At 36.3% G+C, this 24,242-nt stretch overlaps 1 protein-coding gene across 4 annotated transcripts in view; it reads right to left on the reverse strand.

The window, feature by feature from the left end:
* The window catches only part of LRBA (LPS responsive beige-like anchor protein), a 766,360-nt gene that overhangs the window by 629,886 nt on the left and 112,232 nt on the right, over window positions 1-24,242 (reverse strand). For all 4 annotated transcript variants that reach the window (XM_031010185.3, XM_055385519.2, XM_055385518.2 and 1 more), the window contains exons 15-17: window positions 23,120-23,199; window positions 21,772-21,834; window positions 18,429-18,526 (exon numbers count right to left, since the gene is read on the reverse strand). In XM_031010185.3, the coding sequence (XP_030866045.3) occupies window positions 18,429-18,526; window positions 21,772-21,834; window positions 23,120-23,199 (241 nt within the window). The remainder of the gene's footprint in view (window positions 1-18,428; window positions 18,527-21,771; window positions 21,835-23,119; window positions 23,200-24,242) is intronic.

A 24,242-nucleotide genomic window follows, 5' to 3' on the forward strand; every position in this document is an offset into this window, starting at 1 on the left:
AATCCAGACATTCAAGCCACCCCACCCTTCGTAGACACAGATCATAGCACTGGACCCTCTTTGCTCCAGGCCCAGGCAGATCTCCAGGCAACTGACGCACCCACTCCCACGGACTAGCAACCTGAGCCCTATTCCACATGGTGCAGCAAGATGCACAGGCAGATCTCCAGGCATTAAATGCACTTGCTTGCCCAGATTGGCAGCCTGAGCCACCCCACTCTTCCTTTGCAGAGATCCAGGTTCAGAAGGTCCTCTATGCTTCATGCCCAGGGAGATCTCCAGGCATTCAGAGCAGCTGCTTGGCTAGTCCAGCAGCCTGAGTCACCTCACCCCTCTGTGCAAAGATCTTGGTGCAAGGGGGAACCTCTCCGCTCCATGGCCAGGCAGATTTCCAGGCATTCAGACTACTCAGTCACCTGGAACAGCACCCTCTGCACCATTCCTATGCAGAGATCCTGGTACAGGGGGCCCTCTCTGTTTCACACCCAAGCCTATCTCCAGGGATTCAAAATAACTGCTTGCCTGGTTCAGTACCCTGAGGTGTCCCACCATTCCAGTGCAGAAATCCTGGTGTAGGAGACCCTCTCCACTTCACAGCCAGTAGATCTCCAGGAATCTGGAAAACCCATTTTTCCTGGATTAGGAGTTTAGGCCATCCCCATTCCCATGCAGAGAACTTGGGGCTGAGGTTTCCCATCACTATTTTTTGTGCCCTTCTCCAGAGCATAGGAGGGAGCTCAGACCACCATGCACTACACACATCAGCTTATTGCCTTAGGCAACAGAGAACTTCTCCCACTAAACAAGGGTCAAGTATATACCCAGCCACATTGGCCAAAGCCCACTCTTACTCATAACTGCCATCCAATGGCTTGTAGGTTGAACTGCACAGCCCAACATAAAACCTGCTGACGGAAGCATATAAAGATACAGAAGCAAAGCCAAAAGGCCCTACCCAGCATTCTCTATAGCCACACCCCCTATGAAGACAGGGAAAGAGAAAGAAGACAAAAAAAATAATACTAATAACATTACAGAGAAAGAAAAAAATCTTAAAAGCATGAAAATTATTACAAAAGTTAGAAGCGTCAGCATCTCCAAAGAAGGAACCACCACAAAACTTCAGACACCATGAAAAATCTGAGTGTGGTGACACCATCAAAGGATCACACTGGCTCTCCAACCATGGTCCATAACCAAAATGGAAACTCAGAAGAATTGACAAATAAATAATTCAAGGCATGGACTGCAAGGAAGCTCAATGATATCCAAGACAATGGTGAAAATTAAAAGAAACTTCTAAAGCAATCCAGGAGATGAATGGGATTAAACATCTTAAAAAGAAACCAATCAGAGATCCTGGAATTGAAAAACTCACTTAAGAAATTACAAAACAAAACTGAAAGTTTTATCAGCAGACTGGACAAACCAAAAGAAAGAATTTCAAAGCTTGAAGACCGATCTTTCAAATTTACCTAAACAAAAATTTTCAAAAACAGGTTGAAAAATGAAAAAAAGTCTTCAAGAAATATAAGACTATGCAAAGCAGCCAAACCTATAAATTACTGGCATTACTGAGAGAGATGGATAAAAAGAAAACAACCTGGAAAACATATGTGAGGAAATAATTCAAGAAAATTAACCTAATTTTGCTAGAGATATAGACATCCAAATACAAGAAATCTAGAGAACATCACAAGATACCATACAAAATGAACATCACCACAGCATGTAGTCACCAGACTGCCCAAGATCAATATTAAAGAAAAAATCTTAAAGGTAGCCAGAGAAAAAGGTCAGATCACATACAAACAGAACCCCATCAGCCTAACAGCAGACTTCTTGGCAGAAACCACACAAGCCAGGAGACATTGAGGGCTTATTTTCAGTATCCTTAAAAGAAAATAAATTTAGCCAAGAAATTTCATATCCACCCAAACTAAGCTTAATAAGCAAAGGAGAAATAAATGTTTTTCAGGCAAGCAAGCATCGAGGGAATTTGTTACCTATAGACCAACCTTACAAGAGATCCTTAAGGGAGTTCTAAACATGGAAATGTAAGAACAACACTTACTACCACAAAAATACATGTACATAGCTTGCAAACCTTATAAAACAACCACACAAAAGAAATTACAAAGCAACCAGCTAACAACTTCATGATAGGATCAAAATCTCACATATCAATATTAATTATGAGTGTAAATGGTCTAAATGCCCCACTCAAAAGACACAGAATGGCATATTGGATAAAAAAAACAAAACTCATCCATCTACTGTCTTTAAGAGACCTATTTCAGCTGGGTGCAGTGGCTCACACCTGTAATCCCAGCACTTTGGGAGGCCGAGGCAGGCAGATCACGAGGTCAGGAGATCGAGACCATCCTGGCTAACACGGTGAAACCCCGTCTTTACTAAAAACACACAAAAAAATTAGCCAAGCATGGTGGCGGGCGCCTGTATTCCCATCTACTCAGGAGGCTAAGGCAGGAGAATGGCGTGAACCTGGGAGGCAGAGCTTGCAGTGAGCAGAGATCGCACCACTGCACTCCAGCCTGAATGACAGAGCAAGACTCCGTATCAAAAAAAAAAAAAAAAAAAAAAAGAGAGACCTATTTCACATATAACACCACTCATAGGCTCATAGTACAGGGTTGGGGAAAGATCTACCACACAGACAGAACATAGAAAAAGAGCAGGTGTCACTATTCTTATATCAGAAAAACAAACGATAAACTATCAAGAGTTAAAAAGGACAAAAAATGGCATTGCATAATGAAAAATAGTTCAATTCAACAAGAAAACTTAATTACTTTAAATATATATGCACCCAATAGTAGAGCAATCAGATATATAAAACAACGACTACTAGACGTAGGAACAGACTTAAGACAGTCACACAGTATTAGTGATGGATTTCAACACCCCACTGACAGGCACTAGACATGCCATGGAGGCAGAAAACTAACAAATAAATTCTGGACATAAATTCAACACTTGACTAATTGGACCTAATAGACATCTATGGGATACTCCACCCATCAACCACAGGATACACATTCTTCTCATCTGCACACAAAACATACTCCAAGATCAACCACGTGCTTCGCCATAAAGAAAGTCTCAATAAATTCAAAAAATTGAAATCATGCCAACCATATTCTCAGACCACAGTGAAATAAAAATAGAAATCAATACCAAGATGATCTCTCAAAACCATACAATTACATGGAAGTTGAACAACTTGCTCCTGAATGACTTTTGGGTAAACAATGAAATGAAGGCAGAAATTTAAAAATTTTTTGAAATAAATGAAAACAAAGCCACAACATAACCAAATCTCTAGGATACAGCCAAAGCAGTGTTAAGAAGAAACTTTAGGCCAGGCACAGTGGCTCATGCCTGTAATCCCAACACTTTAGGAGGTCAAGGTGGGCAGATCACTTGAGAGCAGGAGTTCTGGACCAGCCTGGCCAACATGGTGAAACCCTGTCTTTTCCAAAAATACAAAAAAAAAAATAACTAGGCATGATGGTGGGCACCTGTAATCCCACCTACTCGGGAGGCTGAGGCAGGAGAGTCACTTGAACCCGGGAGGCAGAGGTTGTAGTGAGCTGAGACTGAGCCACTGCACTCCAGCCTGGGCGACAGAGCAGGACTGTCTCAAAAAAAAAGGAAATTTTATAGCACATAGCACTAATGGCCTAAGTCAAAAAGCTAGAAAGATCTAAAATTAACAATCTAACATCACACCTAGAGGAACTAGAAAAACACAAACTATTAACCCCAAAGCTACCAGAAGAAAATAAAAAATAACAAAAATCAGAGCAGAACTAAACAAAACTGAGACCAAAAAAAATCCATACAAAGAACCAACAAAACGAAAAGCTGGTTATTTGAATGGATAAAGAAGACTGATAGACCACTAGCTAGATTAAAAAAAAAAAAAATCCACATACAAGCACAATCAAAAATGACAAAGTTGACGATACAACCAATCTCACAGAAATACAAAAGATCCTCAGAGACAATTATGAACACCTCTATGCACACAAACTAGAAAATCTATAGGAAATGGATAAATTCATAGAAACACAAAATCAGGAAGAAATTAAAACCCTGAACAGACCAGGATTGAGCTCCGAAACTGTATACCTGCTTAAATTTGGCAGTGAATTTTTCTGGTCCAGGATTTTTCTTTTTTTTTTTTGGTTACCTACTAACCAAAAGAATCCTAGATGAGGTAAATTCACTGCCAAATTCTAGCAGATATACAGAGAAGAGGTGGTAGCAATCCTACTAAAAATATTCAAAAAACTTGAGTACAAGGAACTCCACCCTAACTTATTTTACAAAGCCGGCATCACCCTGATACCAAAACCCAGCAGAGACACAACGAAAAAGAAAACTACAGGCCAATATCCCTGATGAACACAGCTGCAAAAGTCCCCAGCAAAATACTAGCAAACCAAATCCAGCAAAACATCAAAAAGTTAATTCACCATGATCAAGTAGGCTTCATTTCTGGAATGCGAGGTTGGTTCAACATACACAAATCAATAGATATGATTCAATACAAACAGAATTAAAAACAAAACCATACGTTTATCCCAATAGATGTGGAAAAAACTTTCAATAAAATCCAGCATCTCTTCATCATAAAAATCCTCAAGAAACCAGGCATAGAAGGAACATACATCAAAATAATGAGAGCCATCTAGGGTAAACCCACAGCTAACATCATATTAAACAGACAAAAACAGGAAGCATTCTATTGAGAACTGGAGCAAAAAAAGGGTGCCTACTCTTACCACTCTTATTCAACATAGCACTGGAAGTCCTTGCCAGAGCAATCAGGCAAGAAAAGGGAACAAAAGGCATCCAAATAGGACAAAAAAAATTCAAACTCTCTCTCTTCATGACAATATAATTCTATAACTAGAAAACCCTAAAGACTCCTCCAAAAGGCTCCTGTGACTGATTAAATGACTTCAGTACAGTTTCGGAATATAAAATTGATGTATAAAAATCAGTAGCATTTCCAAACAACAACAACCTTCAAGTTCATATCCAAATCAAGAAAGCAATTCCTTTTACAATATCCATGCTCAAGGATTGGAAGAATCAATATTATTTTAATGGCCATACTGCCCAAAGCAATCCACAGATTCCATACTATTCCTACAAAACTATGAATGTGATTTTTCACAGAACTAGAAAAAAACTATACTAAAATACATACGGAACCAAAACAAGAGCCCAAATAGGCAAAGCAACCCTAAACAAAAAGAACAAAGCTGGAGGCATCACAATACCCAACTTCAAACTATACTATAAGGCTACAGTGACCAAAACAGCATGGTACTGGTATAAAAACAGACACATGTGTCAATGGAACAAAATAGAGAACCCAGAAACAAAGCCACCTACCTACAGCCATCTGATCTTTGACAAAGTAGAGAAAAATAAGCAATGGGGAAAGGACTCCCTATTCAATAAATGGTATTGGAATAGCTGGTTAGCCATATGCAGAAGAATGAAACTGAACCCTTACCTTTCACCATACAAAACTTGGCCAAGTGTGGTGGTTGACACCTGTATCCCAATACTTTGGGAGTCCAAGGTGGGTGGATCACATGAGCCCAGGAATTTGAGACCAGCCTAGGCAATGTGGTGAAACTCTGTCTCTACAAAAAACGCAAAAATCATCTGGGCATGGTGGCACATGCCTGTAATCCCAGCTACCTGGGAGGCCAAGGTGGGAAGATCGCTTCAGATGCAGAGGCAGAGGCTGTAGTGAGCTGTGATTGTGCCACTGCACTCCAACCTGGGCAACAGAGCAAGACCCTGTCTCCAAAAAAAAAAAAAACCTTTTAGCTCAAGATGGATTAAAGGTTTAAATGTAAGCCATCGAATTAGAAGAATTCTAGAAGAAAACCTAGAAAACACCATTCTGGACATCAGCCTTGGGAAAGAATTTATCACTAAGTCCTCAAAAGCAATTGCAATACAAACAAAAATTGACGAGTGGGACCCAATTAAACTAAGCGCTTAGGTACAAAGAAACTGTCAAGAGAGTAAACAGACAATCTACAGAATGGGAAAATACTGACAAACTGTGCATTTGACAAAGGTCTAATATCCAGAATCTATAAGGAACTTAAACAATTATACAAGCTAAAAACAATCCCATTAAAAAATGGGAAACGCCACAAACAGACACTTCTTAAAAGAAGACATACAAGCAGGCAACAAACATATGAAAAAATGCTTAATTAACATCGCTAATCATCAGCAAAATGCAAATCAAAATAATGAGATACCATCTCAGACCAGTCAGAATAGCTATTACTAAAAAGTCAAAAAACAACTGATTCTGGCAAAGCTGCAGAGAAAAGGTTGGTGGGAATGTAAGTTAGTTCAGCCTCTGTGGAAAGCAGCTTGGAGATTTCTCAAAAAACTTTGAACTACCATTCAACTCAGCAATTTTATTACCGGGTACATATCCAAAATAAAATAAATCATTCTACCAACAACACATGCACTCGTTATGTGTATTACAGCACTAATCACAACAGCAAAGACATGAAATCAACCTAGGTTTCTGTCAATGGTAGATTGGAAAGAGAAAATGTAATACATATACACCAAAGAATACTACACAGCCATAAAAATAAACCAAAATCATGGCCTTTGCAGAAACATGGATGCAGCTGGAGGTCATTATCCTAAGTGAATTAATGCAGGAACAAAAAGCCAAATATCACATCTTCTCAGTTATAACTAGGAGCTAAATAATGGGCACTCATAGACATAAAAATGGCAATAATAGACAGTGAGGACTACAAGAAGGAGAGAAGGAAGGGGGAAAAGGTTGAAAAACTTAACTATTGGGTGCTATACTCAGTACTTGGGTGACAGGATCAATCATACCTCAAACCTCAGCATCACACAATATACCCATGTAACAAACCTGCACATGTACCCCCTGAATCTAAGATAAAGGTGGGAATTATTAACATAAATACATAATAAATAAAAATAAAAACTGTAACACACTAAGATATTTTAACATATCAAAAAACTATCCTTGCTATAGCTTAACTCACAAATATCTGCGGTTAAAAATCACAATAGGGCTGGGCGCGGTGGCTCACACCTGTAATCCCAGCACTTTGGGAGGCCGAGGTGGGCGAATCACCTGAGGTCAGGAGTTCGAGACCAGCCAGACCAACATGGCAAAACCCTGTCTCTATTAAAAATACAAAATAAGTTGGGCGTGGTGGCACATGCCTGTAATCCCAGCTACTCTGGAGGCTGAGGCAGGAGAATCGCTTCAACCCGAGAGGCAGAAGTTGCAGTGAGCTGAGATCGAGCCATTGCACTCCAGCCTGGGCAACAAGAGCAAAACTCTGTCTCAAAAAAAAAAAATCACAATAATTTCTTCAAAAGATAAACTCTAGACATTGTCTATGTACTTTCAAATAATGTTTTATTAGGATTAATAACACAAGAAGATCAAAAGAACCTGAAATTATTCTATGAACCTAATAGTTATCCTACAAAAAATTTTTAAATTTTGAACATTTCTAACCAAAGCAGAATCAAACTAGTTTATCTGCTAAACATCAGCAGTAAATTTTGTAAAAGTTAAATGGGCCTATTTTGCTTTTTGACCATAGTTTTGTTCTTATTTAACGCACAAAAAAATACTTTACACATTAAAGAGAGGAAAAATCCTGTAGTGCTTCAATGAAATTTATATATTTATCTAATCATAAAACAATAAATAAATGTTTATTCTCTATTTGGAAATAAAGAAAAGTATAAGGGAGATAACAAAAATAAGCCATGAAGAACAATATTCAAATCTGGAAATATTTTCATGCAATCTATTTGACTATGCTTACACGTTTAAAGAAATATATATGAATATTTTTGAATTGAAATATACTATGGTATGTACAGTATATTTTCAATGCAGAAAATATAATTCAGGCAAGAGAAACGCCCAAAAAGATAATCTCAATAGTAACATGATTTCAATCTGCTCACAGATATTAAAAATATGATAACAGATCATTAACTAGACTCAAATATTAAAAATTTATAACAATTTAAGCAGGGCATATGATGAGACTGACACTGAGTCAGAAAACACAGTCACTTCTAAGGAAGGATAAGTCTTCCAAGCTGTTGACCTAAGTTCAATATCAGAGCTAATGTTTAAATGATTTCATGGTAGAGAAAAATTTATATTAAATAACTGAATGTGAAAATTTCTGTCATTTGATGAAAATTAAATTGTCATTCAAATTTGGAAATGTTACTGATGACTATGACACAGTTTGGCATGCCTATATTATCTGTCACCAATAAAGACCATCCCCCCTCCAATTTTCTCCACTTGAGACTGTGCTTATATCCCCATTTAACTTTCAGTTAATATGAAACCTTTTCTTAATTCACCTCTGTTTTTTTCATGGTGGCCTTCAAAAATTATGGTTCTAGGCCGGGAGTGGTGGCTCACGCATGTAATCCCAGCACTTTGGGAGGCCAAGATGGGCAGATCACTTGAGGTCAGGAGATCAAGACCAGCCTGGGCAACATGGTGAAACGTGTCTCTACTAAAAATACAAAAATTAGCCAGGCATGGGAGTGGGCGCCTGTAATACCAGCTACTCAGGAGGCTGAGGCAGGACAATCACTTGAACCTGGGAGGTGGAGGTTGAAGTGAGCCGAGATTGCACCACTGCACTCCAGCCTGGGCGACAGAGTAAGACGCTGTCTCAAAAAACAAAAAAATTATGTTACTGTATACTAAGTACCAAGGTAATCATAAACAGGTACTGAAATTATGTATCAATGTCTAGTTTGAATTTTCTGTCTCTCCCCGACCTTCCACCATCTCTCTTTTTAAATCATCAAAAACAAAAATCCATAATTTAAAAAATGTAAATACTGAATTTTTGGACCCAAAGAATACTTTCAAAGAACTCCAATTAGATTGAAGGGAACTATCCATCATTCAAAAATTATTTTAAACTACATAACTAATATAAACATTTAATAAATATTTCTACCCAGTTTAAGTAACTGAACTGAATTTAAATGGGACTAAATCTTCACATTTCTATATACTAGTCCAAATTAGAAATTTTTTATTTCTTCACAGTAATAAATAAAAGACTGAGAAAGTAGCAAAAATTAAAACATACTATAAAAGCAAAATAGGGGGAATAATGATGTTCCATGTTAGCATGGAAGTCAGCATTTTCCCTCCATAAAAAAAGACAGGAATAAAACCGAAAAAAATTTTCACTGAAAAATATTTATTGTTGAGAAATTGCTAGAAATTCAGGTAAGAATATCAGGAGTCAGTGGCCTTATTAATGAGACTACTCCTGTCATTACCACCCCAGTTTAGTTGGTAAGAACTGTAGTTTTACCATTTGGGGGCTGGCAGTAAAAAGTAGCACTGTTGCTTTCAGACAGGGCAAACCTATTCAGGGTAAGAAATGAAAACTGCAGTTCTCCAGCTAAAAGTGGCAGACTTGGTTACGAATCAATGGGAGAAACCAGCAGCTTTGCTAGATCAGAGATACAGGCACAATTCAGGGGGAACAGCAGACCAGTTAGATATTTACTAGGGAGATATTAAAAAAGAGAGAACCATAGAAAGATTGAGATAAGTACTCCACACAGACATAGCTGATTGAGAAAGTACCTATATCCAGGAGACACCTGGGTCACTAACTGAAAAAGGGAAGGCAAGAGAGACTAGATAAGTAGCCACAACTTTGAATGCAATCCCTAAAAATATACAGATCAACACAGTGGGCCTAAGGGCTGAAGGAATTTTATCAGAACCTGTAGCTAAATCATTGACTGAACTCTAAGATATATAGAAACATGGAAAACCCTAAGAGTGCTATGGAAAGAAAAAGGGAAAAAGTAAAAATACTGGGCAGAGAAAAGTCAGAGCTGTAGACCATGGAGAAAACACAATCTGCAAACTAAATGAGGCAAATTATTTAAAACCAAACAAAAACCAACAACCATAGAAAAACAAAAAAAGTCTAGAGTTGCCCAGTTTTCAACAAAAATTAATATATATGCAAAAAAAACAAAAAAGAGTATAACCCATAATCAGTAAAAGAGCAATAATCAAAAATAACTTGTAAGGTCCAAATGTTAGATTCAGCAAATATTTTTAAGGACTTGTAATAAATTATATTCAATAAATGAAAAAATAGTATGTTCAAATAATTGAATGAAACAGATTAACAATGAGTTCTCAAAAAAGTATAAAAAGACCAAATGGAAATTCTAGAGATAAAAAAGTACCATTTAAAAATCAAGGAAGTCACTATAGGCATTCAACAGGAAACTCAGATGGCAAATAAAGAATCTGTGAATTCAAAGATAAATCAATATAAATTATATAGTCTAAAAAACAGAGAAAAAAATGGGAACACAAATTATTCAACCTTTAGACACTGTAGGACAATACAGTGTTCCAACATAGATGTAACAAGAGTTCCAAAAAAAAAAAAAAAAAAGGCACGGAAAAGAAACATCTGAAGAAATAGGAATAAAATCTTCCAAAATTTAATGACGAAACATTTACTTACAGATTCAAACTCAATAAACTACCGAAGTGAAAGTAACAAAGTGAGTCACGACTAGGCCGGGCACAGTGGCTCATGCCTGTAATCCCAGCACTTAGGCCGAGATGGGCGGGTAATTTGAGGCCAGGCATTCGAGACCAGCCTGACCCACACAGTGAAACCCCATCTCTACTAAAAATACAAAAATTAGCTGAGCACAGTGGTACATGCCTGTAGTCCCAGCTACTTGGGAGGCTGAGGCACGAGAATCGCCTGAACCCAGGAGACGGAGGCTGTAGTGAGCCAAGACCATGCCACTGTACTCCATCCTGGGTGACAGAGTGAGACTCTGTCTCAAAAAAAAAAAGTGAATCACAACTAAACAAACCACAGTCAAACTGCTGAAATCCAAAGACAATGAAAAAAACCTTAAAAGCATCAAGAGAAAAATGACTGATGACATACAGAGCAACAACAAAGCAATTCATTGCTGTCATCTCATCAGAAACAATGGAGTCCACAGGTCAGGGAGATGACCGTCAAGTGCTAACAGAAAGAAAACTGTAATTTAAGTTTTTATATCCAGGATAAGTATCCTCTAAAAATGGAAGCAAATAAAAGTATTCTGAGATGAACAAAGACTGAGAAAATTCATTGCTAGCAAACATGCCTTGTAAGAAATAATAAAGCCCACCAAGATGAAAGAATATACTGTAAAACCACTAATAAAAGATAACCTTTAAGAAAAAAACTAAAATCAACAGGGGAATTTTGATCCAACCAAATAGAGTCAGCCCAGTAAAGCCTCTCTGTCCCAAATATTAATAAAATTATAGGGGAAAAAAACACAAAAATCAACTTCCCAAGTACTCTGAAGACTAAATAAAAGCAGGTGCATTGTGTAGGGGAGTTAAAACTTGGAGAATTACTCATGTGGATAGAAGAATCATTTTTTTCCTTTCTCTCTTCTGAATCTGCCCCTGTTTCAGGGCTGGATGTCAGAAGCTCGGGTGGCAAAATTCTAAGAAAAACTATGCTTCCAGTTAGAGAAATCTAGAAATTAGGTCCTAGATAGGAGAAGTGTGGGGAAGAATCCTAAATAGCAGAGAGTAAGAGAAAAGGGTTCTCTAAATCTGTGTAAAAACCTGTGATAACCCCAAACTCACCCAAGAGACGCATGGGTGTGGGACAAACCCATCTCAGAATAGACACCTTTCTAAATTTAATTACCATCCAATTCTCAGCCTAATTCCTGAATGAAGCATATGTATGTGAGGAAAATACAAGGCAAACTAGTCTGTCTCCCTGGATCGAAGGGGAAGAAAGAAAGAATGAAAGAAAACCCAAAGTAGGGTAAGAGAGGTTTGAAAAATGAAGGGACACTGGAACCATCATGCACAGAGAAGAGGTGGAACTTGCAGCCCCACCCTTACCAGGTTGGCTATTTGCTAAACAACAACAACAAAACATGTGTTAGAGGATTATAACAGGGCCCAGAGTTATGTTCTAATGTATCCAGGACCCACAATATTCAGGACACATTAGAAGATTACGCAACATACAAAGAGCCAAGAAAATGTGACTGTTTCTCATAGGAAAACACAAACAACAGATGTCAATGAGATGAGCAAAATGTTGGACTTATCACACAAACACTTTAAAGGAGATACTATAATTACGCTTTAGAAAATAAAGGCTAACAAAGTCTAAATGAATTGAAAAAGTTCTCCAAAAAGAAATAATAAATGTTTGAGGTGATGGAGATGCTAACTACCCTGATTTGAATATTATATATTATATGCATGTATTAATATATCACAATATTGCATATAATATGTACAATTATTGTCAATTTAAAATATTAAAGAAAATAGAGTTCTCATCCAAAAATGAAAGCATAAAAATGAACCATATTGAAATTTTAGACTTGAAATGCATACTATCTGAAACCAAATATGCAAGAGATGGGTTCAATATCAAAATTTAAAACACAAAGAAAAAGTCCATAAATTTGAAGATCAAGTTTATTATACATATCAAGTTTCTATGTACAAACTACAATCTGAAAAAAAACAAGACTGAAACAAACTAAACAAATGCTTAAGGAGTTGCCTGACTCTATCAGAAGATCTAATACTTATTTCTTTGGAGACCCAAAGTGAAAGGAGAAAGATATAAGTGAAGCAAAAATTGAAAAAATAAGAACCGGCCGGGAGCAGTGGCTCACGGGCCGGGTGTGGTGGCTCACGTCTGTAATCCCAGCACTTTGGGAGGCCAAGGCGGGCGGATGGTCAGGAAATCGAGACCATCCTGGCTAATACGGTGAAACCCTGTCTCTACTAAAAATACAAAAAACTTAGTCAGGCATGGTGGCGGGCGACTGTAGTCACAGCTACTCAGGAGGCTGAGGCAGGAGAATGGCATGAACCCAGGAGGCGGAGCTTGCAGTGAGCCGAGATCGGGCCACTGCACTCCAGCCTGGGCAACAGAGCACGACTCCATCTCAAAAAAAAAAAAAAAGAAAGAAAAAAAAAAAGCACCTACAACTTCTCAAATTTGGTAGTAATCACAAAGAAAACCATGATGAACCTATGAAAGGAGGAAGAGAGAGATGGATGCAGTCAAGTGTGCCTGTAGTCCCAGCTACTGAGGAGACTGAGGCAAGAGAACTGCTTAAGCCCAGGAGTTCCTGGGCAACACAGTAAGACCCCAATTCTAAAAAACAAAAACCTAAAGAAAATGTCTTGAAAGCAAGTGCAGATATCTAGAACATTATATTTAACAAAGAAAGATTTCAATAACCACAGATTTCTCATTGGAAACCATGGACACCAGCCAACAGAAGAAAAACACAGGAAAGAAAGGAAAGGAAAAAGGAAAGGAAAAAAATGATTACAAACACAGAATTCTACATACAACAAAAATATCCTTGGAGAGTGAAGGTCAAATAAATATATTTTCAGAAGAAATAATTAAAAATTGTTTCTGTCAAAACTGCTCAACAAGTTCTTTTCCAGCAGAAGTTCTTCTTCTAAAGGAAGTTCTTCAAGAATAAAGGAAGAGCAAAAGAAACTGTAAATACCTGGATAAAAGTAGAAACTTCTTTCTCTCTTCAATTCTTTAAGCTATATATAACTAGTGAAAGTAAAACTTTAAGCTATATATAACTAGTGAAAGTAAAACTTTAAGCTATATATAACTGGTAAAAGTAAAACTTATTAACTGTCTGGAGGCGCTTATGTATATACAGACATAATAAGGACAATTGAGGCAGTTAAAGGGATCTGAGCAGTTCCAAGGGTTCTATACTTTATTTGAAGAGGTAAAATATTAACACTAGGTAGACTGTGAAATTACATACACTGGCATCTCTAGAGCAACCACCAAAAAAGTTACACAAAGAGATAAACTCCAAACTCAAAATATAAATTTTGAGAATATTTTTTAAATTCAAATAAAAACAACATAGAAAAAGAGAAACAAGGAATATATTACACTGGGATAAACAGAAAAAAAATAAAATGGTAGATGAAAATAATTACAATATCAATAATTACATTAAACATAAATGGTCTAAACATACTGGAAAAAACCTGACTTTGTCAGACTGGATTAAAATAAATAAAACCTACAACTATTCGGTGTGTATTAGCTAGGTTTTTCCAGAGAAACAGAACCAAGAGGATGTGCAGATAGAAAGAGAGACAGAGATTGATTTCAAGAAGTTTATTCATGCAATTATGGAGGCTTGGTATGTCTCAACTCAGAAGAGTAGACCAGCAAGCTGAAGATGTAGGAAAGAACTGTATTCTCAGTACAAAGGCAGTCAGCCAGCCTAATTTCCTTCATCCCTGGGGCAGGTCAGACTTTGTTTTATTAAGGCCTTCAACTGATTAGATGAGGTCCAGACATATTACAGTGGATAATCTGTTTTACTCAAAGTCCACCAATTTAACCTATTTATGTCTAGTGTTCCATTATTGGAACACTAAGCTTGTGGGAGTTATTTATATCCTACTGCTCAAGGTCATTGCCAAGGTCTGATTTTCCACAAAAAAAAATTTGCAACCTCTGGCATAAATGGCTTAAATGTTAATCTCATCAAAAAAACACTTTCAGGCCAGGTGCAGTGGCTCCTGCCTGTAATCCCCTCACTTTGGGAGGCCAAGGCGGGCAGATCATGAGGTCAGGTGATCGAGACCATCCTGGCCAACAAAAATTAGCTGGGAACCAGGCCACACAGCAGGCGGTGAGCACCAAGCCAGCAAGCATTACTGCCTGAGCTCTGCCTCCTGTCATATCAGCTGTGGCATTAGATTCTCATAGGAGTAGAACCCTATTGTAAACTGTGCATACGAGGTATCTAGGTTACATGTTCCCTATGAGAATCAAATGATAAATATAATGCACTTGAATCATCCTGAAACCACCCCCAACCCCAGTTTGTGGAAAAACTGTCTTCCACAAAACCAGTCCCTGGTGCCAAAAAGGCTGGGGACCTCTGTTTTAGAATTTATGGGCCATATCATCTCTGTTACAACTCTTTGACTCTGTTGTTATAGCAGGAAAGTAACCATAGGCAATATTTAAAAGAATGAGAATGGCTGTGGTTATAGCAGGAAAGTAACCACAGACAATATTTGAAATAATGAGAGTGACAGTGCCACAACAAAATTTTACTTATAAAGACATTACAGAAGAGTCAGCCAAAGAAAGCAATAAAAATAAAATAGAAAAAATAAAAATGAATATGGTCGAGAGCAATAATGGAAGGGCAGCCATAAACGGGAAGAAGACCTTATCTACTACTACTGTACTAGAAGTAAGTAAACAAGAACGTGCTCTAAAATACACCTTTGGGGAAAAAAGATGGAAGTTGAAATAATTCCCTCCTAATAGCTCTAATGAAGTAGATGAGGCTGTCACTGCTGACAGGAAGAGTTGTAAAAATTTAGAATTGTATCTGAAGGAACAAAGAAATGTTTAACAATGATAGAAGTGTAGATCATGAATTTATAATAATTTCAACATACAACACTGCATGACATTTCCCCACCAGCCAAGGTTTAGCTTAGAGTGTGCCTACCTAGACTAATCTAGGATCAGAATTCTCAAAAGCAAATCTAACAGGACAAGGGCAGACGGGAGTTTTTGTTAGAAACCACTTCCAGCAAATAGCCAGGCTAAGAAGGAAGTAAACAATGGCAGATATAGTATGACACACTAGGATTAAAAAAAAGCAAGATCACAGGACAGAAGGTAACTATGAGGCTGAAGAGCATTGGAAAGGGCGATATTAGAAAAAGAGGAGATAGATGGTTTTGATTAAAGAGTAAGATTGGAATTTAAAATTTATGATGTGAAAACACGCCAGTGATAAAAAGGTCTAGGTTTTTAAAATAGGAATGGATAAATTACAAAGAATGGCAGTAAGGGTAGCAAAGTTAAGGAATTAAAAAATTACAAAATGTGAATGTTAAGATGAGTTAGTCACAAGGACAATGAAGTTATTCACATGTAGTGAAACTGAGATAAGACTGTGAACCAAAAATTCACACACTAAGACTAAAAGTATAAAGTATAGACTTTCCTTGCCCAGCCTTTCAATAGAATAATTCTTCTTACTAGTTTTTAAATGTCTATGATACTATCTTGCAATTATTTTTTTTTAAAAAAAGTGGTAAAATCCTATACAGTAAATCACAAAATACACTAAAGCCCATCCACACAAATACACGTTATATCCACAGAAAATGAAGTTATAAAATTAGATACTCTGGCACCAAAAAGAAAAAAACCTGCCAAGCCTTTACATAAACCCTTAAATCTTTTTCTGAAATTCAGTTATTAGATAGGAAATGTGTACAAAGAAACAAACAAGTATTTATAAGCCTCGTTTGTTTTGTGTTAATATGGCTATCATACAACCTATCCATTACATTCCTAAGTATGGTATATACTCAAGATAAATGAAAACATATGTCCATACAAATACTTGTACATGAATGTTCATAGCAAACTTGTTCAAAGTAATAATTATTAGACAGTGGTGAGGGAAAATAAAGAGTACTTTGTTTGACAGCAAAACTATAAATAAATAACAAACTGTAAATTTACCTCTTACAATGCTTAACTTTATGTGTCAACTGGGCTAGGCCATGGTATCAAGATATTTGGTAAAATATTTTTCTAGATGTTTCTTTGAAGGTATTTTTTGGATGAGATTAACATTTAAATAAGCAGATTTTTTGTATGTGGACCTTATCCAGTTGAAAGCCTAACAGAAAAAAGCCTAACTGCCTTGGAGAAAGAGAAAATTCACTCAGCAGACTGCCTTTGGACTTGAACTGCAACATCAACCCTTCCCTGGGTCTCCAGTCAGCCTGCCTATCCTATGGATTTTGGATTTGCCAGCTTCCACAATTGTGTAAAACAATTGTTTAAAACAAATCTCTCTCATGCGTGTGTGCATGCACACCCACGCACACACTATTGGTTCTGTTTCCCTGGAGAACTCTGAAAATAAACCCCTTAAGTATAATGAATAAAGACACTTTTTATCTTATAGAGAATGAACATTAAAAAATACCAAATAAAGAATCTGTAATAGAAGATCAATGTGCGTTTGAGCCTAGGAGTTCAAGACCAGCCTAGGCAACATGGTGAGACTTTGTCTCTACAAAAAACTTTAAAAATAAGCTGGGCATGGTGGCACACGCCTGTAGTCCCAGCTACTCAGGAGACTGAGGAAGGAGGATCCCTTGAGCCTAGGAGGTCAAGGCTGCAGTGACCCGTGATCATACCACTGCACTCCAGTCTGGGTGACAGAGTGAGACCTGTCTCAAAAACAAACAAAAATCCCTGTGTGAATTTATTATAACTAGATAATTAGATTAGTTTCTGTAGCTGATGATTAAGCAAAACTAGTTGCTAAACTTTTGTTGCCCACTTTCTCATTAAACAAAAGATTTTAAACTTCCTTATATGTAAAATAGAGGTATTCTGTTTTTGTTGCTGATGACTGTAATGGACCAAATGTTTGCATACACCCAAAATTCTTATGTTGAAGCCCTATCATTAGTATTTGGAGAGGGAGCCTCTAAGGAAGTAATTAAGGTTAAATGCGGTCCTAAGAGTGGGTCCCTAATCCAATAGGAGTAACGTCATTGTAAGAAGAGACACGAGAGAGCTCACTCATGCTCTCTTTCTCTCTCTGCTACATGAGAACACAGCAAGGAAGAGGATGTAGGCAACCCAAGAGGAGAGTCTTCACCAAACACCAACCCGATTGGCATCTTGATCTTAGACTTCCCACCTCCAGAACTGTGAGAAACAAATTTTTGTTGTGTAAGCCATCCAATCTATGGTATTTGATTATGGCAGCCTAAGCACGCAAATACAATGTTGAGTCAGAAGTGGGAGGTGGAGGAAGTGCCATTTTAAAGGAAGGATAGAGAGCTTGTCTTGGATTTCAGTTGAACACTATTTAATACTATCTAGGACCTAAAGATAATTCTGCTAAAGAAGTCAACAATACAGTAGCTCTATAATAGCACTCACCATACAAAATATTGGAATCATTTATCTGTCTTCACAAATTAAATAGTAACAAATAGTAACACAGCCTCTATAATTAAAGATTCATTGAAAAAAATGCATGATTATAAATGGGTCTTAAATCTTAACTCATTTCATGCTATAAACTCATTTCATATGTAAGTTTAAATAATCCTTTTCATATTTAAGAAGCTTTCAAATATTTCCAAACTAATCCCTTATATGAAATACATTAAAAACTCTTGATATATTAACTCTTACCGTAACCCATTCCTTTGGTCAAAAGCAGGAATCATAGAGTTAGGGTGTTCTGACATTAATGCAACAAGCAGCTGTAGGACATCCATTAGATTGTCATCCTATAATCATTTTAGAAATTTTTTTTAAAAAATGAGGAAAAAACAACTTAGTTGAATACTGAATACTTCTGAAATAGAAATTTCAACATTAGAAATATAAGTAGACATATGTGTGATATATACTTATTTTTAACAAATTATGTTCTTTAAATGTAAACATTCACCTCTGTAACTCCAAATATACATAAAATAGCAAACCAATTTCTTTTTTTGTGCGGGGGGGCAGAGTCTCGCTCTCTCACTCAGGCTGGAGCACAGTGGTGTGATCTCAGCTCACTGCAACCTCTGCCTCCCAGGTTGAAGCAATTCTTGTGCATAGCCTCCCTAGTAGCTGGGACTACAGGAGTGCACCACCACATCTGGCTAATTTTTGTATTTTTGGTAGAGACAAGGTTTCACCATGTTGGCCAGGCTGGTCTCGAACTCTTGGCCTTAAGTGATCTGCCTACCTCAGCCTCCCAAAGTGCTGGGATTACAAGTTGAGCCACCGCACCTGACCTCAAAACAATTTCTTTGTTTTTTTGTTTTTTTGTTTTTTTTTTTGAGACAGAGTCTTGCTGTGTCGCCCAGGCTGGAGTGCAGTGGCACAATCTCGGCTCACTGCAAGCTCCGCATCCCAGGTTCATGCCATTCTCCTGCCTCAGCCTCCCGAGTAGCTGGGACTACAGGTGCCCGCCACCACGCCCGGCTAATTTTTTGTATTTTTAGTAGAGACGGGGTTTCACCATATTAGCCAGGATGGTCTCGATCTCCTGACCTCGTGATCCACCTGCCTTGGCCTTCCAAAGTGCTGGGATTACAGGCGTGAGTGAGCCACCGCACCCGGCCTCGAAACAATTTCTTCATCAAAGAAATAAAATACCTTTTATGTTATATTGAATCAAGATTTTGTAAAACATAACCTTTAGAAACAGTATATCCAACATGACTTTTTTTTAAGGAAGGCTTATATATCAAGAAATTGTGGGGAAGGGTTATTCTTTATTACAGAAAAATATATTAGAGCTTCTAAAATGCTACTAAATGTTGCAAATCTGGTGGTAGTGGTAGGGCTAAGATATTATGTATCATTTCTTAAACTTATCTGAGCTGGAATGTTTTATTCACTGTGCCTCTCCAGAAACTAGTTCTAAAAGAACACTTTGTGGGAAATGATAACCGGATCATTTTCATATACGGTATTATCTATTGTCCCTATAAAGATAAAGATAACCAATAAATGTTTACTCGGTCAACATACCACTAATATGTGGTAGTATTTGATAACATTTACAGAATACTAGCACAAGAAACGAGTTCTAGACCCCCAAAAAAACTTCATGAAAATCCTTCACTACCTTTGTTGCATATACCAATATGTATGCATATCATTACAGCCAACTTGGACAATACTGACCCAAAAAGGAAAAGGCAAACAGCTAACAGAGTTTAGTTAACTTGGTTGCCCTGACTCTAGTTTTCCTTCACTGCTTTGGAATTTTTGCTGTGGAAGCTACTTGTATACCGAATTTTCATTAAGTTAAACAGATGATCTAGAGCTAGGACACTGAATCATTGAAAGTGTTATTTAGAGGACCTGAAACTTTCCTAACAATAAGGAATCACTGTGACTTCCAGTTTATCTCATATAAAGTACTTTATTCAGTCCCTTAGGGTTAATAAAAACAAAATCACATATATAGATCACTATGAAATTCACCTGAAAACTTCAAATATTATATTTGGTCAGAAAAATCTAAAAATTAATAGAATTGCCTATTCAAGAGGAAAAAATATCATAATCATTAATGATTTTAAGTCAAATATTACTCAATCACAAAATTTAAGCCATTCTTTTATACCTGAATTAACAAAGAGATCCAATCATTATCCCTCATTTAAAAATTAAAGAAGGCACTACTCCATTCTAAAATATATTTATTAATTCACAAGGTATTAATTATAATATAGGAGTATAAATTATCATTTAAAATGCTGTGATATATTATATTCCATCAATTCCTAAGTTTTACTAATTATAGGTAAAAATCTAACTAAAAATAGATGATTTAGTTAGATTGCAACTGACATATATTGCATTTTCCTGGTGCTAAAAAATAAAAAACAGATATTTCAACCTATTTAATTTTCTTTTTATTTTTTTTTTAATTACACTTCAAGTTTTAGGGTACACGTGCACAATGTGCAGGTTTGTTACATATGTATACATGTGCCATGTCGGTGTGCTGCACCCATTAACTCGTCATTTAACATTAGGTATATCTCCAAATGCTATCCCTCCCCCCTACCCCCACCCCACAACAGGCCCCAGTGTGTGACGTTCCCCTTCCTGTGTCCATGTGTTCTCATTGTTCAATTCCCACCTATGAGTGAGAACATGTGGTGTTTGGTTTTTTGTCCTTGCGATAGTTTGCTGAGAATGATGGTTTCCAGCTTCATCCATGTCCCTACAAAGGACATGAACTCATCCTTTTTTATGGCTGCATAGTATTCCATGGTGTATATGTGCCACATTTTCTTAATCCAGTCTATCACTGTTGGACATTTGGGTTGGTTCCAAGTGTTTGCTATTGTGAATAGTGCCGCAATAAACATACGTGTGCATGTGTCTTTATGGTAGCATGATTTATAATCCTTTGGGTATATACCCAGTAATGGGATGGCTGGGTCAAATGGTATTTCTAGTTCTAGATCCCTGAGGAATCGCCACACGGACTTCCACAATGGTTGAACTAGTTTACAGTCCCACCAACAGTGTAAAAGTGTTCCTATTTCTCCACATCCTCTCCAGCACCTATTTAATTTTCAACCTCCTTTTCAAACACATAATTTTAAATACCATTATAAATGAGCTGTTTAATATCTGAACATGTAAAGTCAGTAGGAAGATTGTGTTATGAATTTTTAAAACCTAATCATTTTTAGTCATTTTCGTAATCTATTTTTTCATTTGTTACACTGGTTTCTGGAAATACACTGAAAGTATGCTTTGGTATACTTTATTATTAATTCAATGAAATCTAATGTTAGTACTTTTTAAAGCCTTTCATGATGATTCTCAAGATTCATCTTGTGGTAATAAAGGATATTTAAATAAAGATTGCTAGGGCTTAGTTCCTAAGTAGACACATTTACTCCCCATTACAGTTACATAATTACTGAAGATTTCTTTAAATTTTTACTTTTATAAAAGTCTAATGTAGCTTCAAAAATTAAAATTTCAAAATATAAAATTCATATATTACCTCATGCATAGTCAGTAGGTAATTAAGAATGGCCTGTAATTCATCTTCCTTTACTCCAGAATCCTTCAAAAACATAATACAGGTATCTTACGTTTACATGTAAAAAAATGTTTAAAGAGAAATTATACACATAGATTTGTCAAGTTGGTCAGCTACTATAAATATAAAAATATAATGTAATAGACAATCTAAATTTAAAACAAAAATTTGGGGAAGCACTAAAGACATCAGTACTCCAGAACATGTAGAGGTCAATTAACATCAGCTTCCTGTTTTCAACACCTTATATAATATGACAGCCTACTTACTAAAGCTACAGAATCCTGAAGTCAGCAAAAATAATAAGTAATGATAACTTAAAAAGTAATATCCACACCTACTACTCCTCTAAACACAGAAGACATCTTTTCGACTGAAATTAAATGTGGAGAATACAATGAACAGTGTCTGAAATTATCAAGTTAAAATGTCAAGTACCTAAAAATTAAATAGTAATCTCTCTCGGGAAAAGAAAAACACACTGCACTTTTAAATATGAGCTCGTTATGAAAATTTTCAACCTACTCTATCAGTATATTAATCATTAAAAAAGCTGCAATCTAAAAAAAAAAAAAAAACACCACAAGAAGAAAAGAAATTGGAAAACAAAAAACAGTATGCATCAGGAATGAGCAACAAAACAAAGACAATTCAAAGGATACTTTTTTTAATACATGGAAATAAGGTATCTGAATCTGAAAGGTATACTAAAAGTTAGGTTCACTTGCCATAATCTTATGTGACAACTAATAAAGCATTATAAAATCATATAGGAAAATACTGAAAAAATATTGGTAACAATTACATTTATATATTGCTATCTTATAAAACCAAAATGCCTTTTTTAGAATATTAAATTTTACTTTACCTGTAATAGAATGAAAAGGGACAAAATGTGACCACTTCTAAAGGCTCATACACCTACCTGGTACATTTATACAGAAATACTATTTCTCAAAATCTGAATGTCAGTTACAAGGAGCCTGCTAAAAATGAAACCTCCTTCAGGAGTTTAGTGCCAAATACTAACAGAAACATAGTAAATATTTGCTGAATGAGTGAACACACTTGAGCTACTATACAAATTTACATAACATAAAATACAACTACCAATCCCTAATTCTGCAACAATTTACATCCATATAGGCTCCAAAAAAGAACCAAAACAAACATGGAAACATCTTTCAAAGTATTTTCCAATGTGTAACCACAGTAACCAAGCAAAGAATAAAAAAACCAAGATTGTATTTCATGTGAAATTATAACCTTCAATACACAGTATGCTATGGAATAAGCAATGTGAACTCACCTTCATCACTAATTGCTTAATGAACATCAACAAGAATGCTCGTAGAGAAAGTATTTCTTTTTGATTAGGTCGTGGTCCATCTTTTAAAAAAATATACACATACACATTTAGTATTTAAAGGACCTCAAAGCTGTCAAGGTATAAAATTCTCATTCCCAACAGCTTTTCCATTTGTTTGTAAGAAATATAAAGGTAGGTCTCCTACAGAATGACCTTTTATGCCTCTAGAAAGACAAGTGTTTAATCTTACATGCACTGTATACACAATATTTCAAACATACAAACAGGTTATGTTGAAACTACTATGAAGAAGTTCGTACTTTGAATAGGTCAAAGAATGTCCAAAACATAAAAATGAGGTAACAAATAAAATTTGTATTCAATAATAATATACGTATTTTAAGACTCTGAGAGTATTAGTAAGGTAACAGAAGTTTACAAAGAAAAAAACAAAGGAAAATCTAAACTTTCAACATTATTATTATATGTGAATTCAGTATGACAAAATTTTTCTACTGTTATCATTATATAAGCTAATACAAAAATCTCAAAAGAATGCCTCACTACACGATATCATTCGTGAAGAAGGGAAATATTATGTTAACTGCCTCTGACATCTCCTTCTCTGCTTAGAAAAGTCCTTGGTCACACATGGCTCACATTAAATCAATTTTCATGTCTCAAACATATAATTTCCAAGTAGAAAGCTTTTGAAACCAAACACTCATTGTTCTAAGATCCTAAGTTAGGGACCTGTTTTCTCATATATTTTATAATGTTTCCACCACTAATCACTATTTATAGATAGTTCTTAGACCACCAAAGCATAGGACCACCATGACTTTGAACAGATCAATGAAAACAGGAAGAAAATTGTTTAAAATTTGTTCCATGTGATTCCTAGACAAAAAAAAAATAATAATAAGACTAGAGTTAGAATAGGACCACAAAATTTGTCCAGCTCTCTCATTTGAAGAATGAGACTTTCCCAAGGTCACTAATCAGTTATAAAAGGCAGGCGAGAATACAAAACTAGCACCTAGGACAGTACATGATACACCTACAGCACCATGAAATAGTCATGAGAAAATTCTGACCCGGTTCTGGATCTGCCACAACCTTG

The sequence above is a fragment of the Gorilla gorilla genome, chromosome 3, assembly GCF_029281585.2.
Source record: "Gorilla gorilla gorilla isolate KB3781 chromosome 3, NHGRI_mGorGor1-v2.1_pri, whole genome shotgun sequence".
In the NCBI taxonomy this organism is placed as follows: domain Eukaryota; kingdom Metazoa; phylum Chordata; class Mammalia; order Primates; family Hominidae; genus Gorilla; species Gorilla gorilla.